General features: G+C 33.4%; 3 protein-coding genes and 1 non-coding gene across 5 annotated transcripts; 1 reads left to right on the top strand and 3 right to left on the bottom strand.

The window, feature by feature from the left end:
* Window positions 1-974: 974 nt before the first annotated feature.
* LOC122578813 (epoxide hydrolase A-like) lies at window positions 975-3,238 on the bottom strand. Its single transcript, XM_043750856.1, has 3 exons — window positions 2,044-3,238; window positions 1,582-1,823; window positions 975-1,382 (listed from the first exon to the last, which is right to left on the bottom strand). Exons 1-3 carry the CDS (start codon window positions 2,527-2,529, stop codon window positions 1,136-1,138), a joined length of 975 nt encoding a protein of 324 aa, XP_043606791.1. The 5' UTR covers window positions 2,530-3,238; the 3' UTR covers window positions 975-1,135.
* On the bottom strand, window positions 2,880-2,982 carry LOC122580703. The gene has a single exon (XR_006320849.1). It is a non-coding gene; the product is annotated as a U6 spliceosomal RNA (small nuclear RNA).
* A 3,460-nt stretch (window positions 3,239-6,698) lies between the features above and the next one.
* Window positions 6,699-8,622, top strand: LOC122580569 (probable peroxidase 26). The gene is made up of 4 exons (XM_043752841.1): window positions 6,699-6,958; window positions 7,065-7,244; window positions 7,950-8,109; window positions 8,201-8,622. The coding sequence occupies exons 1-4, from the start codon at window positions 6,713-6,715 to the stop codon at window positions 8,620-8,622; spliced, it is 1,008 nt and encodes a 335-aa protein (XP_043608776.1). The 5' UTR covers window positions 6,699-6,712.
* Window positions 8,623-9,085: 463 nt separating this feature from the next.
* On the bottom strand, window positions 9,086-15,494 carry LOC122610095 (putative F-box/FBD/LRR-repeat protein At4g03220). 2 transcript variants are annotated; one of them, XM_043783087.1, is made up of 6 exons: window positions 15,228-15,494; window positions 13,294-14,342; window positions 12,525-12,704; window positions 10,388-11,008; window positions 9,456-9,500; window positions 9,086-9,288 (listed from the first exon to the last, which is right to left on the bottom strand). In XM_043783087.1, the coding sequence occupies exons 2-5, from the start codon at window positions 14,266-14,268 to the stop codon at window positions 9,489-9,491; spliced, it is 1,788 nt and encodes a 595-aa protein (XP_043639022.1). In that variant the 5' UTR covers window positions 14,269-14,342; window positions 15,228-15,494; the 3' UTR covers window positions 9,086-9,288; window positions 9,456-9,488. The 2 variants fall into 2 exon arrangements, with proteins under 2 accessions (XP_043639022.1, XP_043639023.1); XM_043783088.1 differs by having other exon boundaries at window positions 13,294-14,336; window positions 15,228-15,262.
* Window positions 15,495-17,134: the final 1,640 nt, after the last annotated feature.

Genomic DNA, 17,134 nt, shown 5'->3' with positions numbered 1-17,134 from the left:
AACTACCGTAAATTTTAAAGTTTTAAGTATGAAACCAGTAATATAGTAGATAGCCCAGGTATCATTTATGTAATTAACCATTATTATTATTATTATTATTATTATTATTATTATTATTATTATAAACATCATTTTATTAGAAATTCATAGAAATTACAAGAAATTAGTGGGAAGCCGAGATACTATATGGGCCCCCACTCCTCTAACTATAGCAAAACCAACCCTACTAAATATATGAGCAGCTGCACGTGCTCCAATGTCTTAAGTCACGGAGAACTTTCGGATCCGCTTTAGTATAGTCACGACATCCTTTTCAAGTTTCCCAAAAGAAGAGAATGAGAAAGGGAGAAATCCATATCCAATATCCGCACATTTAGTCTTATATTTGACGCGTTTACGTTGTGCAGCATCAATCATCGTGCTATAATTTGATATATTAATAATTTTTAATAAAAAATTAAATATTTACAATAATTGTTTTTATAAATATAAAGTATTCTTTTATAAAATAAAAGTAAATATTTACAAAAAATTATCAATATACTTTTTAAAATTATTTATTCCTAAATAATACTTTTTATAATTAAAAACAACAACAACGACAACCATCATCATCATCATCATCATCATCATCATCATCATCATCATCATCATCATCATAATAATAATAATAATAATAATAATAATAATAATGGTTAATTACATAAATGATACATGGACTATCCACTATATTACTGATTTCATACCTAAAACTTTAAAATTTACGGTAGTTATACCCCAACTTAACGGCCAAACTGGCACCCGTCAGGTTAGGTATCGTCCAAGTGGAGAATTGATAAGTTGGGGTATGATGAGAGTAATTTTAAAGTTATTGGTATGAAATCAGTAATATAGTGGATAGTCTAGGTACCATTTCAGTAAATAACCCTTATTATTATATACTATTAAGTATTAACCACGTACGAGGCAAAATGTATATCCTAGCCAATTAAGAGGGTAATTTCAATTTTCTAAGATTGTTACACACCAATTGTACGTTACTGCGAGTAACCTCAACACATATATGATTAAACCGAGACCTTGAGATCTCTACGGAATCATGGACAGTCACAAAAGCATATCGAAAGATCGAGGATTAGAACTTCTGAAGGAAGTCGTAAATGTTTTTGTTGACCTTATCTGGGACCTCTTGAGTGATGAAATGAGCCGCACCTTTAATCACAACAACTTCTTCCAACATAGGTACATATTTGTGAAATCCACCATTGTGTATGTATTCCTTGACCCCTGGGATACTATACACCAAATCTAACTCTCCTACAACAAACTTCACTGGTACGTTGATTTTAGCCTCTGTCCAAGGTGCTTCAAGTTCCCAATTTCTGCAAGTAAAAAAAAAAAAACTAACCATTAAAAGAAACTGTCTACTTACAAAATTTTGAACATTTGTGATCATTGTGATTGACTAATTTTTTTTACAAAAAACTGTCCATATAACTTGGGGCAAAAATGTTCATGTTCTGCAAGCTCAGAACAATGGTTAGAAAAGCTACTAGGACAAAGAATTGATGGAGAACTTACAGATCAAAACAACGGTAGTAGTTAATCCCTCCGGTGAAGCCAGTTTGGTCAAATTTATGGGTGTAATAATCAATATCTTCTTCAGATAACCAAGCAGGCAAGATGACTTGAGTATCATGTGCATCTCCAAAAGGTTTATCTTTAGGAAAATAAAAAGGCTGGGGATCACGATATGTCAAGAATTTTGTAACAACTTTTTTAGTTCCAAGACTTGCAAAAACACCTTCCATTCCTCCTGTTTCCTATACAAAGTTATCATTAACAAAAGAGTGAGCACAATATACTGAATTTTGTAGTTAAAACCGAAAAAGTAGATTCGCCAACACAGATAGACAAATTATATATATCAAAGCTGTTTTAAAAAAAAACATATTATAGCTCATGGATGATAGATACACTTGACTTATGGTCAATGAAAGTTGTGTCATATTTTGGTTATAATTAAATCACAAAAAACATCACCTGAAATCTGCAAATGTAGTGATCCTCTCCATATGCAGCATGGAAAATCTGTACAGGTTTCTGTCCAGGATTTCTTGGAGTAAAGGGAACACTCAAACTGATCAAGGCTTTGACTTTATCAGGTCTAAACAAACAAAGTCTCCAAGCGATATGAGCACCCCAATCATGCCCAACAACAAACACCTTCTTATCTCCTCCACCAATGGCGTCAATGAGTGCAACCAGATCACCTACGGCGTGCATTGTAGTGAATTTGGTATGATCATCTACAGGCGCACCAGTGGTGTCTCCGTAGCCACGGAGATCAGGGGCTACAGCACGGTACCCATGGGCCGCTAAGTAAAGGATCTGGTGGCGCCAGGAGTACCAGAGTTCAGGGAAACCGTGAACTAGTAACACTATAGGGCCTTGACCCATTTCTGCAACGTGCATCTTTATCCCATTGGCATCTATAAATTTGTGTTCAATCCCTTCAAATCCTTCCATCTTTGTCTCTCACAATTATTTTAAACACCGAAACGAAAATATCATAAAAAGTTATAATTCACATTCACACTTTCTGATATGTGCTATTTAAAAAGACAATGGTAGGTCTGTCTTTAATAAAAGTTTGGTACAACCTAACTCTAATTTAATGTATACTTTGTTTGACATTACATTTACTTACATATTTTCTCATCGCATAACAAAAGAAAAAAGTTTAAAAGGTTGAAATAAACCATAACGGAGGTTGAAAAAAAAATTTGGACAATTTATCGATTTGTGCGTGTGATCCTTGTGCAGGGGCAAAAAAAAAAGTTTAAAAGGTTGAAATAAACCATAACGGAGGTCCGGAAAAAAATTTGGACCATTTCTCGATTTGTGCGTGTCATCCTTGCGCAGGGGCCATGCTAATCTTCTCTGTATCGTTCCAATTTTATCAGATGTCCCCGAAGGGACAGTATGTGTTCTTACATAGCGAGTTATAAACCAACCAGAGGAAGCTTATCTAGTCGATGTGGGACGAGCTACAGTATATGGAATCCAAGTAAACTAATGTATTCTATTATTCACGAGTTACACAAACCCCGACAACCCATGGCTATGAGTTCTAACACATACAAACAGAAAACATTTGCTACATATTACACACTAAGAATCAACAGGTACCCTTGATAGTCAGATATACCCATAAGAGGATACCATACCTTTTTTTTTAGAAGAAAAAAAAAATAGCATTAATCCATAAAATTGATAGATAAAGTAATTTAAATAAAAATAAAAGGCGAACGGGCAAGAAGCTGCGCCGCCACTCCTTTTTGTATAGAAAAACTGAACGTTTAAAAACTACATTCATCGACCATGGCGTCATACATACATCCATTGTTACATATATCAAAATTTTTATCCCTGCACTATCAATGTTTTAAATCATCATATGAAAAAAAGGATACTATTAAGTTGATGTATGTATGCAGGTAGTGATTACATAAAATATCCTAACTAATAATTTTCACCTTTTGCCAAACTGTGTATATAGTTGACTTTGACTTAAATAAAACGTTATTTTCATTGTATTTAATAAACTTTTATTTTTCCACCATTGATATATGTAACCTTTTTCATAAAAAAATAAATAAATAAATAAAACTCGTAAATATCGGAATATATGACATACGTTGTTTTAGTTTGATCGTAATTTAAACCTTCGATGATGTATGTAACTTGTAACCCTTATTATGTGTATTAAGTTTTATTTTACGTTAAAAATTTAGAATAAAATGCAAGGTACACCGAATTATTGAAAGGTCTTGAAGAAAGGATCGAGATCTAGGATCTAATGCACGGGTGTATCCCTAGATCCCATGGTACATAGATAGCCGACCAATCGCACACACCCATTAACCAACAACTAATTTTGATGTATGTATAATCACTTTTATTATTTACTAGATCCGTGTTAAATACACGGATTTTATAACATTATTAATATAAGAATTCATATATGAGAAAAAATATTTATATTTAAAATGTAAAAAGAATTGAGATATTAAAATACAATATTGAATGTTAAATAGAAGATTTTGTATCCTAAATATAATTTGACTTCAATTACTAATAATAAGAATGATTATCCTAATTATACTTTGATTACAATTAATAATAACAACAATAATAATTAAGTGTAAATTATATTAATTGTTTTTGAATTGGGTTAAAAGTGTAAATTAGTGATAGGAAATCAAAAAGTGTAAATTAGTTTATACATGAGTTGATTTAATTAATTTTAAAAAATTGAGAGTTGTGATTGATCAATTGAAATTAGATCAAGTGTCTTTTAGTATATATAAAGATAAAGATTTATTTAGAGGCGATAAGTTAAAAAATTGACTTGGGTAATTTTCTATTCCCATTATATTTTCAACTTATAAAGTTTTTTCCTTGAAACGGCTTTAAAAATAGCAAATGTCTTAAGTGACTACCAAAGAATTACGAGATATGTCCAAATAACACAAAATACACTAAAATCATAACATAATAGAAAACTAAATTAAAAAAGTAAAAAATAAAATCATCACAGCTCATAAAGTTCTACTCCGTAATTTAGCCTTTGGGAACGAATAAGAGTCATTTAAAAATCGTTATTTTTTTTTGTTGTAAATCTATAGTCGACTCATGTTTCATTAGTACATGTACATTGTCAGTGGACATTTTTGACCAAATAATAAAACTAAGGGTGCGTTTAGTTCAAGAAAACTCCCTTGTTTTCTATTTTCATTTTCCATGAAAACATGGAAAACAAGAAACGCGTTCAAATTGTAATTTTTTAGAAAAGTTTTCTTAGAAAATGAAAATTCTCTTTTCCAACTTTTGCACTAAAATTAGAAAACTGTTTTTTTCAGTTTTTGTTTTCACTTTTCTATTTTCTAAACCTAAAATTAGAAAACAAATGAATTTGAACATGTTTTCTAGTTTTCTAAAATGAAAAAAATGAAAACTCCATCTTTTATTTTGAACGTGTTTTCAAAATTTTCAAGGGTTTTTTAGAAATGAAAAACCTTTTCATTTTCTAGAAAACTAAAAATGAAAAACTTAAAAACATTTTCTCCAACTAAACGCACCCTAAGCTTTTCCAAACAAGATTTTTGTGATTGCATTGGTAGTGCATAACTTATGAGTTATGACGGACGATTATACAGAAAATGCGATGTTTAATATGGAGTTCATTACACTTTTTGTACTCAAAATTGTATGGCATATGACAATGTGCCCATATTCCCTCAACAATTCAAGAAAAAACAAATGTATTCCAACTAGATTATTATAAAAAAGATGATAAATCAATTTAAAGATTGGTTTAAAAATCAACTAAAGTCTTAAAAATTTGACATATATATTTCATCAAGTTTTTTTTTTTTTTTTAAAATTTTATCCTTTAGTTTTTTAAAATGTTATCATTTTATGATTAGATTAATTTATAGGTTAACAAATAATGATTAGATAAATATTTATAACTTTCTTTGTTTAAAAAGATCATTAAACAAATTTTCACACATTCTACACATGTACGAAATAGTTACCTATAATTAATAACCTGTGTGTCGATGAATAATTGCTCATTTGCTTAGGGATGAGGGAGTGTGTAGAGAGATGAGGAGGGAGATGGGAAGATGGAAAGGGTATGTCCAGCCGCCATTCGAAGGAGATGGAGAGAAAAAAAAAAGGGGGAGGGCTGGATACTCCTATGGAGATGGGGGAGTGTATGGCAGGGAGATGAAAGGGGATGAGAGTGATGTTAACCACTAAAAAAGAAATGAAAAAAAAAATTAGAAAGTTAAAATAAGGTCGAACAATTTGATTATATATAAAGTTGAGAGATGAAAGGAGATGAGATTATGACTCCCTCCCCTCTCATTCCACAAAAGTCAAGACCAAAGATATGAAAAATATTCTAACTAAAAATACAACTAATTAGAAACACTTTCTTTACAATTATAGAAATGAAATTATAAACAATTACAAATTCTTATTTGACTAATTATTTGTCTTCTTGGGGCATTACCGTCGAGAAGGGATTGTTGTGTTAGAAAGGAATAAACTCTTGGTTAATCTGATTGAATTGAGAACTTTTTTTTAGTAAAATAAATTTATTCACCTAAAAATTGAGGGCATTACCCTGCGGTTGATTAAAATTGAATCAATTAATCCTCATCCGAATAAACTTATACTCTCGTGTCAAAAACCACTTAACTAAACAAGATTAAATTTATTACATATCCATCAATCACTGAAAAATTGAATTAATTGTGAGAAAAATTATTTAAACACTAAACTAAGATATACTGTATTTTCAAAGAAACCACTTAATTAAATCATAGACATTTGTCACGCAAACCAAAACTAAAGCTAATGCAAAAGTTGAATCCCGAGTAAAATAAACGTAGTATAGAAATTTTGAGGGTTCTAAGAAAAGCCAACTGGCCACAAATGAATTTAAATTCATTTCCACGTGAGCATTGCCTGTACACCCAACTGAATTGAAAGACTATACATGTACGAGTAGTAGTCTATATATATACGTACATCCCATATATGCTTACAATCATCCATACACATATATACATACATAGAGTACATATATACAATCAAGTTTAATTTGTACATGACACTTTCAACATCAATCAAACAGATGAAGCGTGACCAGTGTTTGTTTCTCTCCTTTGTAGTTATTTTAGCGGTTAGTGGCGCTAAGGTTACAGCGGCTGGACTACTGCCACCAGAATCAACCCCGTTGATCCGCCACTATTACAAGGTTCACAACACTTGTTCGAATGTGGAACCTTTTATTCGACATCAAATGAAACTTATATTTGACAAGGACAAGACAATAACCCCGAAGCTCATTAAGTTGTTATATGCTGATTGCATGGTTAATGTATGTTCTTATTCTTAATTATCTTTTTATATATTTTTCTTCTTAAATTAAACTACTACATATGTATGTATAGTATACATAATTGATATTATGAACGTAACTACAGGGTTGCGATGCATCGATATTGTTGGATGGTGAGAACACAGAGAAAAAGTCACCAAAGAACCGAGGACTAGGGGCGTATGTTGTTATTGACGTATTGAAGAAAGTTGTTGAAGCAAGGTGTCCTGGAGCAGTATCGTGTGCAGATATTATGAATATTGCAGCTAGAGATGCCATTTTCTTTGTAAGACATCGTAACGTGCTATATATTCATTTCCTTAATCGTGTGACAAGATGAATTCTTATTACATGCTCCACATATAAATGGGACCAATTCTGATTACAAAACAATAATTTACTAGATACATTATCAATCTAAATTGTATGACTAATTAAGGAACTGATAGGTTGTAAGTAGACTAATTACACCAGCAGTTCGACTTACGGATGTGCAAATGGCCTGACCCGGCCCGACCCGTGAAAACCCAGCCCGGCCCGCGACCCGCGAATGCATGAAAATCGAAACTGTGACCCGGCCTGTGAAGGTCCGGGCCGGTTCGGTTCGGGACCGGTACGGGCGGGTTACGGGTTTCCTTCACTTTTTTTTGGTTTTTGTCTTCACCCGACCCGGCACGGCCCTACCCGCATGACCCGTGATCCGTGAAAACCACAATGCGTGACCCGTGACCCGGCCCGTTTCAGCTTTGGGCGGGTCGGTTCGGTTCTAGGTCGGGCGCGGGTCAACGGTTTTTTTGCTCATCCCTAGTTCGACTAATCATTTGACCCATTCATCTTTTTGAATGCTTTTAAGTTATGGATATGAGATAAAGAAAAATAAGTCAAATAGGCCCATTCAATTTATATAAGTAAATTGGCTGGATTTCCATTTGACGACGCATCTAAAATGAATTAACTTTCAACCCTTATTATGCTTATGTGAAATGTACAGTCAGGAGGGCCATCATACCCGGTTTTCTTAGGAAGAAGAGACGGGCTCAAATCAGAAGCTTCATGGGTTGACCTCCCTTCACCCTCCATCTCATGGGAAACTGCTCTTGCCTACTTCACATCTAAAGGTCTAAATCTGCAAGACATGGTTACACTCCTAGGTACGTATACAACATTTTGTTGTCACAAATTTGCCATTGCCCATCATTTTCCTTTTCTTTCTAACCTCTTTATCGTATTTGGGTGTTTTAGGAGGACATATGATGGGAAGAACTCGTTGTAGTAACATTGTAGACCGGCTATACAATTTCAATAACACTGGAAAACCAGACCCAACCATGGAATTAGCAACATTGAGTTACTTGCAAAAGCTATGTCCAAAGAAGGTCAAACTGGGCCAGCCCAACCCTCTCATAAACCTGAACCCGCAAAATCCAACACACAAGTTTACAAACTCTTACTATTCAAGAGTGTTGTCTAACAAGTCTGTTCTAGAGGTCGACCAACAGATGCGCTATGGTGGTGACACCTATGAATTAACTGATGAATTTGCTAACAGCCTAGAAGACTTCAGGGGGGGATTTGCTTACTCAATGAGCAGGATGGGAGGACTCAAGGTTCTAACTGGGACCAAAGGCCAAATACGAAGAAATTGTCATGTCGTGAACAAGTAAATGTACTTCTTAATTCGAGTCTTATTTATATATTATGAGATAAAAGTAAGATCAATATGATCATTTTGTATTATTCATAAGCAAACCCATGTTCTCGTATGAAGTTTGCATTATCAATTATTACTAAACATGTTTCCAAACACATATAGTATGTAAAATAGTGTCAATGTTTATCTAGGTGAAAAACCTGAATCTTTCGCTTTTTGTAAGTAACTGTGACTTTTTTTCATGGATCAAGTGCGGCTATTTGGCTACCTCTTTGATTCCCTGTTTGTAAGGCTATTTGACTTTTTTGTAAGTAACTATGTGTCCTTTTAAACTTAAACGAATGAAAACTATACAAAACTTGGTTCATGTAAGTGTTCGTGCTCCTATGTTTGTTCGGCTAAACTTAACTCCAGGAGTTGGACATTGAGATTTTAGCTTTTCTACTAAAATAGTTAAAGTACCATCTCCACAAAAATTGCGTACAAAATGGCATCATATAATCATGTAAAGAAAACGCTCCTAGTAAATAAAAGTTTAACAGCACAAAAAAAAAAAAGACTAAGATTCAAGAACAACCCCAACCAAGTCAATTTTGATGATAACTCTGACTTTTCCATGGGAAAATGTATGAAATATGCGGGGAGGAGCATATTTATACCGTCATGATCTTTGGCGTCTCTGAAAAAATCACGGTACTTGCATATTCAATTTTAACGAAATCTCTAATAGAAATATTTGAACTGGTACATAAGTTCAAGATGTATGCAATGGATAAAACAAAGAGAACAAATCGACCAAAAGAGCATCTGATGTACAACGATTAGATAGACCAAGGAAATGCTTACCTGGGTGGATGGTTCATGGCTAAGGATTGATACTCAAGGTCGAGGCTGTGGGAAGATGACATTAACAATGTTAGCAACACTCAAGTAATTAGATGAAAGCCAAAGAATGGTTACCTGGGTGAGTAGTTCATGCAAAGCATGCCATAGTACTCAAACTCGTACGAGTCAAGTCAAAATAAAATGAAAATGAGGCGACCGGTAGATGACTCGATTTTGCTCCGGACTCGTCTGAGTCGGTGTAAGTCACAATTAAAAAAGGTTTTTAATTTTTAAAATTTTACACGTAATATCTTTATATGCTTTTAAATTTGATTTTGTTTCAATAGTATTCTTATATTTTTAGCTTAATATTTTATATTATTTTTGTACCATATACTTGTATAATTGGGGGACAATCAAATAAGAACAGTCTTAAAATAAGAACACGGTGAGAACACTTAAAAACTACATTTTGATGCATTAAAAGTCCATAAAACTAACATAGTGTATAACTAATTATCATTATTTAAGTGTTCAACAACACATTGATCCGTCAAAATCAAAAAAATCACGTTTTTACTGGATGCATCATTTTGATGAATATGCATCCAAGATGGATGCACAATACAAAAAACGTGACTTTTTCAATTTTGACGGATCAATGTGTTGTCACCGTTCTTATTTTAAAAGTGTTCTCACCGGAGTGTTACCCTATTATATATATATATATATATTTATCTAATATTGTAATGTTCTGACTCTTACCAATTGAATTTAGTTTCAAGTCAGAGTAAAAAAATCAAGTTTTTGAGTCAAGTTGAAAACTAGGAGTCAACAACCATGGACAGTGCATTAATCTGACATTATTGTGTGATAGAAAGCCACAAACCCACAAAGATATAAGCTTTGGAGTACGATTATATGAAGTCTGAACTATAGAATCACTAACTTACAATGGCTGAAGTAGAGGAAGATGGTTGTGATGCCAAAGGAAGTTTGCTACTGGATACGTCTTGACATGTTGAGTTGCAACCAGATATACATTCAGTAACATCACCAAGCATTTCCTCTAGATAGTTATATGCATCTTCATATGTTGAGTGTAGATGAACAGAGAGAATTTCTGCTTCTTCGAGTTGACGAGCGTAGCGTGTTTCCATCTCCGCCCTCTGTCGCTTAGGCAACTTTTCAAATAATAATATAACATATTCCTTCTTTGAACGAATGTCTACAGAGAGGTCATCATATTGCATAACTAGTTTTTCCATCTTCTTGACCCGAGCAAGAAACTTGGTCATCAGTCCACCCAAAACCTTCCGACTCTCAGCAGATTCTGTTGGTTGCTCAGGCTCACTTTTCGTTATCGTTTTCTTGGTCCATACCTTTACTTCCGGAATAATGTTCTCAAGAGCTACTTTTGTCTTTTCCGCTGCTTCTTTTCTCTCAACAAGGACCGTATTTACCTGTTCTAGTGAAGTTTTCAATTCTGTCATACAACGCTCAATATCTGCAATCAGTTTGGCTCTTTTCATCTCCCTGGCCTGTTTTGCGATCATTGCTTTTGTAGGTGGTTCCTGTAAAATGAGAGAAAATGGCCTCAAAGTAAAAACCTGACATCAATCTCAGATCCTTCGTGATTATATATTCAATATGTTCTTTCACAGTGCCACAAAATAATATTTCTAGACGATTCTAGATATTGTTCATATGTTGTAAAGTCAGATTAGCATCATTTGTGGATAGATAAGAGCCAAACCAGAAGTTTCAAATTTCCATAAGAAACCATGACAATCAATATTGACATTATGTTAGTAAACCTACCAACCAAGATCATTACGCGGGTTATGAATTATGACCCTGATAGATTCCCAAAAGTTGTTCAAAGCGGTTATTGAAAAAGGGGGATAGTGGGTAAATGGGTAGCTGAAAGAGCTAGCAGTTATTATCCTGTTAATGCATATTTATATCCTTTATTCTAGTTTGAGAGTTTATATTATTTAAATTAGGTATCAATTACCTTTATTCTTGGATTTTAACCCATCTCGAATTGGGTCTACTATCCTGTATTTTTCTTAAAGCAATTAAATCTATCAATTTCAATTCCTTTGTTCAATTTGGGGGTTCTATCATTGGCTCCATTGACTGGAATATGGATGGCACTTACCACCCAGATTTCGGTTATCTAGGCCCAGTTATTGACCATTACAGCACTATTAGACGCAGTGTTGTAAATCTCGCCCATCTCAGTCAAGATACCGAAAATATATCGGATATAGGAAGTAGACTGATACAAAAAACTGATTATCGGGCCATAATCCCGGCTTGGTCTAATCTCGGTCAAACTCGGTGGTTATCGGTTAATCTTGGCCAAAACTTGGACTTCCTTTTTTTAGTGGCCGGAGATGAAGTCATCCACCCCTGGAATCTTGCACACATATTTGATTCTGAGAAGCACTGGCAAATCCTAGCATCCAAATTGTTGGAATCGGGGGAAGAGTTAGGGAATATCGACTCTAAACAACCATTTGCGATTGAAAGGAACACGCATGATAAATGGGAAATCACTGAAATCAAACGTGCTATCAGATGATCATTAAGGTGGAGCCATATGCAAAAGACAAAAGTATTGCTAGGCCTTCGCGATCCGCTTTAGCTAACGGATGGGTTTATGAAGCGGGTCAGCCTAAAAGGAAATGGAGGATGGCTTAGCACAAGTAACAGATTTTCAACTTAAGGACAAGTTGTTTGTACGGCAGGGGTGTATTGATAGAATTCCAAAAGTTGTTCAAAGTGGTTATCGAAAAAGGCGGATAGTGGGTGAATGGGTAGCTGAAAGGGCTAGTTATTATTATCCTGTTAATGCATATTTATAACCTTTGTTCTAGTTTTAGGTTTTGTCCAAGTTTATATTATCTAAATTGGGTATCAATTACCTTTGTTCTTGGAGATTAACCAATCTCAAATTGGGTCTACTATCCTGTAATATTTCTGTTACAGCAATTATATTTATCAATTCCTTTGTTCAATTTGGGGTTCTATTAGACCCACTGAACCAATAACGGGTTTGCATGAAGAGCACTTGATAAATACCTCGGGTATATCCATGATGAACATTGCACTTGGAGAGTTCTCAAGCAAGAAGTTTCTAGCTTCAGTAGACATGTTTACTTTGTATGCATCCCTCCTCATGTTGGGGTCTATAGTTAAGCAAATCAAGTTGCTAAAAGGTGAAGGAAGGTGCGACAGCAAATCCGGATACGCAGAAAGGCACTGCATGAAAATCACATAAAAAACATACATCAAAGATGCATAACCTATGTATCCCTTTTCTAATAAGAATTTTTCTTAACATAATAGAAAGATGTGTTCACCCTTCACTAAATTAACTCAGGCATCTGCATATAGTTTTGTATCATATGAGTCAGCTTCTTTTCTGCTTTATATCAACCATCATATATTACCTTTTATGCTAATGATGGGGTGTTAGGTAATAATTAATAGGCAATGAACAAGTGCGAAGAATATGTTCGATGTGTGGAACAACCTAAGTTTTAGGCAATCTCTCCCAGAGAAATAAGCACTAGCACCTCTAAAAATGAGACTATTAGAGCATAACTGTAATCACCTCAGATTAGGGTTTAAGAATCATCACAAGCTGCTCTGTATGTGATAAATGATGCATATGTGATTACGCTAAAAATAATTCGTTTCATGGAATCCAGATATTCATCATTACAAGTTTTTTTCTTTATTTTTTGACAATGAAGTGCGAGATTGATTTTCTAAAACTGAATGGCGTGTTTTAAGTCCCGAATTTCTTCAAAATATCTCATAAACGATTGATAAGATATCAACATACCTCAACAATGTCAAAGTTAAGCGTAAGAAATTTGACACTCTGGAGCTCTTGAAGCATGCTGATAGTCTCACGGGCATCTTCCTCACGATACAACATGTTTGAACGCCAGAAGGAAAAACAGACACTCACTTTGTTTAGAAAATGGAAACTACCTTTAAACCACTTTAGAGGAGCTTCACCAGAGTAGACAAAAGATGAAAGTCCAGGTGCCGCATCCAAGTGATTGATGGAGCAATTAATTATAGTAAGATTTTCAAGTTGAGGTGCAATCACATTGATAACAGTTGTACACTTTTTTTTGCTAAGCAAAAGACTGGAAAGTCGAGGGGAAATGATGTCAAATACCTTAGCCTGGACCCTGAAACTTGACAAAGAAAGGTTCTTCAAGTTCACACAATTGGAAAAGAGATCAAAGTATTCACGCTTATCCTCACACAATGTGATTTCACTGAGATGCAAAGTAGTTAATGCGGGAAAGTTCCAAGGTGTCTTAGGCATTTTAGGTGTAAAGTCAGGATCAAGTAGCTCGCTGCTGAAAGTGAAATGCTTAAGAGAAGTAGAGCTAAAAAGGCAAAGAGGGTATTCATAGTAGTTTTTGGGCCAACTAATGACGATTAATTCTTGGACATTGTGAGAAAACGCATAATTTGCGATCTTCTTCACAAACGCTTGACTGGCTGCTCCACTGTATTTTAGCTTTACCGAAGACACTTCCACGTGATTGTTGCGACGAGAGAGAACATTGGTCACAAACTTGGAGAATTTAGGTAGAGTAGGGAAACGACCACTATAAAAGCTGAGACGAGGCAATGACTTCCAGAGAAACTGCCATCTTGGAGACAGCAGCAAACATGTTTGAACAACAAACTTGGTGTCATCAATACAAGAGAGAATATGATGAATAAGTTCATCAGGCAAACTGCTCAATCTATCTTCATTCACAACTAATCTGACATTCTCGTGATCAAAGTCCATTTTCTCTGATACACCTTGTCGTCTTGCAGCTTCATAAACTACAATGTAGTACCATATCAAAGAATGGCCTGCAACTACAAATGTAAATAAACAAATCAATTTCTTGGGTAATAGAGTAGAAAGTAAAATAACATACTTCTTTACAAATGTTGATTACACAAAGACAACTAACTATAGAGCTCGCGTTAAGAAACAATATCAACGAGGAGGCCGATATGTGCCTGTAATTTTCATTTTATTCTTAAGGGCAAAGTATCTAAGGCTAAGATAACAACATACTTTTACGGCATGTCTCCCTATGACTATTTAAACTCTTTTAGTTCCAAGTAACCATTGTCCTTTGAAAAATTGTATCGTTAGTAGCAACATTTGAGCTTTTTACATCTGACGTGGCTTTCTAAAATTAATGGTTAAAATGAAACAAAAAGAAAAGTATATGGTTGTCGTAGAACTTCGACCGAAAACCATAAAAGTTGAATATCTAACAATACAACATCCTTTTCATTTTGCCTCTTTTTAACAATATAATTTTTCATAACCTTTCACGTTGTAAGCTTTTTACCCGCTGAACGATATCAACACATCACAAGAGTTACTTGAAAGTAAAAAAAAAAAAAGTGTAATGGAAGTAAACTGGTTGAACTAAAAGTAATAGAAATGTGGAAGTTTAGATAAATAACCTCATTTCCAAATTTATTTTACTAAACACAGTCCACACACACATAAAGATTACTTCTATTTTTTTTTTAACTTAAATTTTAATGTAGAACATACATATACTTAGGTTTGTTCTCAACATATATAGCTAGTAAACATAGAAAACTCCATTTTAATTCAGGAGAATTGGTAAAAAAGAACTAGCCCTAATTTAGCCACACAAAAAAAAAGGTGATTGAAATTATTATATAAATCAATAAACAATAATAATAAGAAGAAGAAGAGCGGTTGAAAGAGAATACCTGAATCAATGGGGGTTGTTTGAACCCTAAAATAGATTTACTCGTGACTACATAAGAGTATCCCTAATGGTACGTTGGTAACTGGTAAGTTTAAAGGGAGATGATATTCAAACAATCTTTTTCAACTCGATTATTTTGCTATACTTGTTTAAACATTGGATTTGTTGATAGTTTCTTATCATTTTTTATGTAAAAACTCATGACTCGGATTAGACTCGATGAAATAGGTTAGGTACTCGGATTACTCGTAGGAGTTTTACAACTTTGGATATAACATAGCAAAAACATGAATCTTATGTCTTTCTATATTTTACACTTTCTATCCTTTTGATTTACTCTCTTTCGTCAATAAACAAATTTCTAATATATTGGCTATGTTTGGCTTTTAATTTGAATAAACCTATTATCTTTCGTCAATAAACCTAGCTTTAGCTTTTTAATTTGAATCAAAAGCTCCTATTATATTAAAAGCTTTGTTTGGTAAGCATTAGTTGTAGCTTTTATTTTAATGTTAAAGGGTATGTTTGGCGGAAGCTTTTAGGGAGCTTTAGCTTTTATTTTTAAATAAAAAGCTCCTATGATTTTAAAAATTTTGTTTGGATGGATTAGCGGTAGCTTTTATTTTGATTCGAAAAGCTCTTAAACAAAACGTTGGTGTAACCAACGTTCCATTTCAAGCTGCAGCTTTTAGTGTTAAAGTTACACAATCACCCTTGTATCTCATAATCATATTTCTGTTTTTATGTTTTTAAAAAAGATATATATTTGAGTATGTATATTTTGTATCTATAACTCTTGTATCCCAAAAAAGAAAAAAAAAATGAACAACCATTAAAAAAACAAACCCAGTAATATAAGCCTATTTCTTCACTAACTGACAACATGAATTGCACTATGCATTAGAGCTTGTAATGACATTGGCGATCGTTTAACTATTTTGAAAGGGTTAATTATCCTTCATTCATCTCGTCTTTAAAAACAAAGAATACTTACATTAGTTTCTTTAAATGTATGTGCGTGGAAAAGATGTCATGAAAAGATATATGTATATATATCAAAATTTAGTTGGTGAAGAAGATACTAGTTTTGTGTGGATAGGAATCAAGTGGGGGTATTTATATAAAAGTTTGTTTATATGTTAGTGTGTTCTTTTGTTCCTACGTGTGGCTATATATGTATGATATATAAAGTGTAAAATGTGCTTGTAATCGTTTGATATTTCTGTTAATAAAATATTTCCTATACATTTTAATTCTGTTTGATAAACAAAGAATACTTTAATTAGTAGTTTTATGTTATAAAGCTTATGTAAGACGCCTAGTATTTTTATGTAATAAACTTGTGAATACGACATATTTTTATATTTAATTTTGTCCTTTATAGTCATTTTATATGTTAAGTAACAGCTACAGTTATCATGCCAAATATTTTTAAAATCAAAAGCTTTTCGTAACAGTTTCGATGAAAAGCTACAGCTCCAACAAAAAGCTACAGCTATTAGCTACAACTACAAGTTACAGCTACTTATGCCAAACATATCCAAAAGCTCTACTACGAAACGCTATATGAATGAGCGTTGAATGAAGATGTAGCTTTTGATAGTTTATATTTACACAAACACCCTTATTTTCACTCATGTAAAATTGCAAATATCAGTACTACTCTTCTACAGGATACCATCATTTATCTACCCTATTAAAATTTTATATTCTTTATAATAAAATAATATAATACGCATGGTTATTCTAACGATCTTTCTCTTAAAAATCACATTTCTTTTTTTCATTCATATCAATGTTAGTTTTTACCGTTCCTTTTATTTATTTGCCTCATCTTGAAAAAAAATAATAGTTTAATAAATCAATTAAATTGATAGCTTTGTGTCAAGTTGCACTACGCACAAACAA

This window comes from Erigeron canadensis, chromosome 8 (genome assembly GCF_010389155.1).
Source record: "Erigeron canadensis isolate Cc75 chromosome 8, C_canadensis_v1, whole genome shotgun sequence".
Taxonomy (NCBI): Eukaryota; Viridiplantae; Streptophyta; class Magnoliopsida; order Asterales; family Asteraceae; genus Erigeron; species Erigeron canadensis.
The sequence above is the reverse complement of the archived record's forward strand: the minus strand, read 5'-3'. Positions and strand labels throughout refer to the sequence as shown.

Excerpts from the sequence above, each read along its gene's own strand:
- LOC122580569 (XM_043752841.1), top strand. The coding sequence starts at position 6,713 with ATGAAGCGTGACCAGTGTTTGTTTCTCTCCTTTGTAGTTATTTTAGCG. Across the intron at positions 6,959-7,064 it reads ATGCTGATTGCATGGTTAAT|GGTTGCGATGCATCGATATT; the intron begins GTATGTTCTTAT and ends ACGTAACTACAG. Across the intron at positions 8,110-8,200 it reads AGACATGGTTACACTCCTAG|GAGGACATATGATGGGAAGA; the intron begins GTACGTATACAA and ends TGGGTGTTTTAG.
- LOC122578813 (XM_043750856.1), bottom strand. The coding sequence starts at position 2,529 with ATGGAAGGATTTGAAGGGATTGAACACAAATTTATAGATGCCAATGGG. Across the intron at positions 1,824-2,043 it reads ACTACATTTGCAGATTTCAG|GAAACAGGAGGAATGGAAGG; the intron begins GTGATGTTTTTT and ends AACTTTGTATAG. Across the intron at positions 1,383-1,581 it reads TACTACCGTTGTTTTGATCT|AAATTGGGAACTTGAAGCAC; the intron begins GTAAGTTCTCCA and ends TTTTACTTGCAG.
- LOC122610095 (XM_043783087.1), bottom strand. The coding sequence starts at position 14,268 with ATGGACTTTGATCACGAGAATGTCAGATTAGTTGTGAATGAAGATAGA. Across the intron at positions 12,705-13,293 it reads TTAACTTTGACATTGTTGAG|TGCCTTTCTGCGTATCCGGA; the intron begins GTATGTTGATAT and ends ATTTTCATGCAG. Across the intron at positions 11,009-12,524 it reads TCATCATGGATATACCCGAG|GAACCACCTACAAAAGCAAT; the intron begins GTATTTATCAAG and ends CTCATTTTACAG.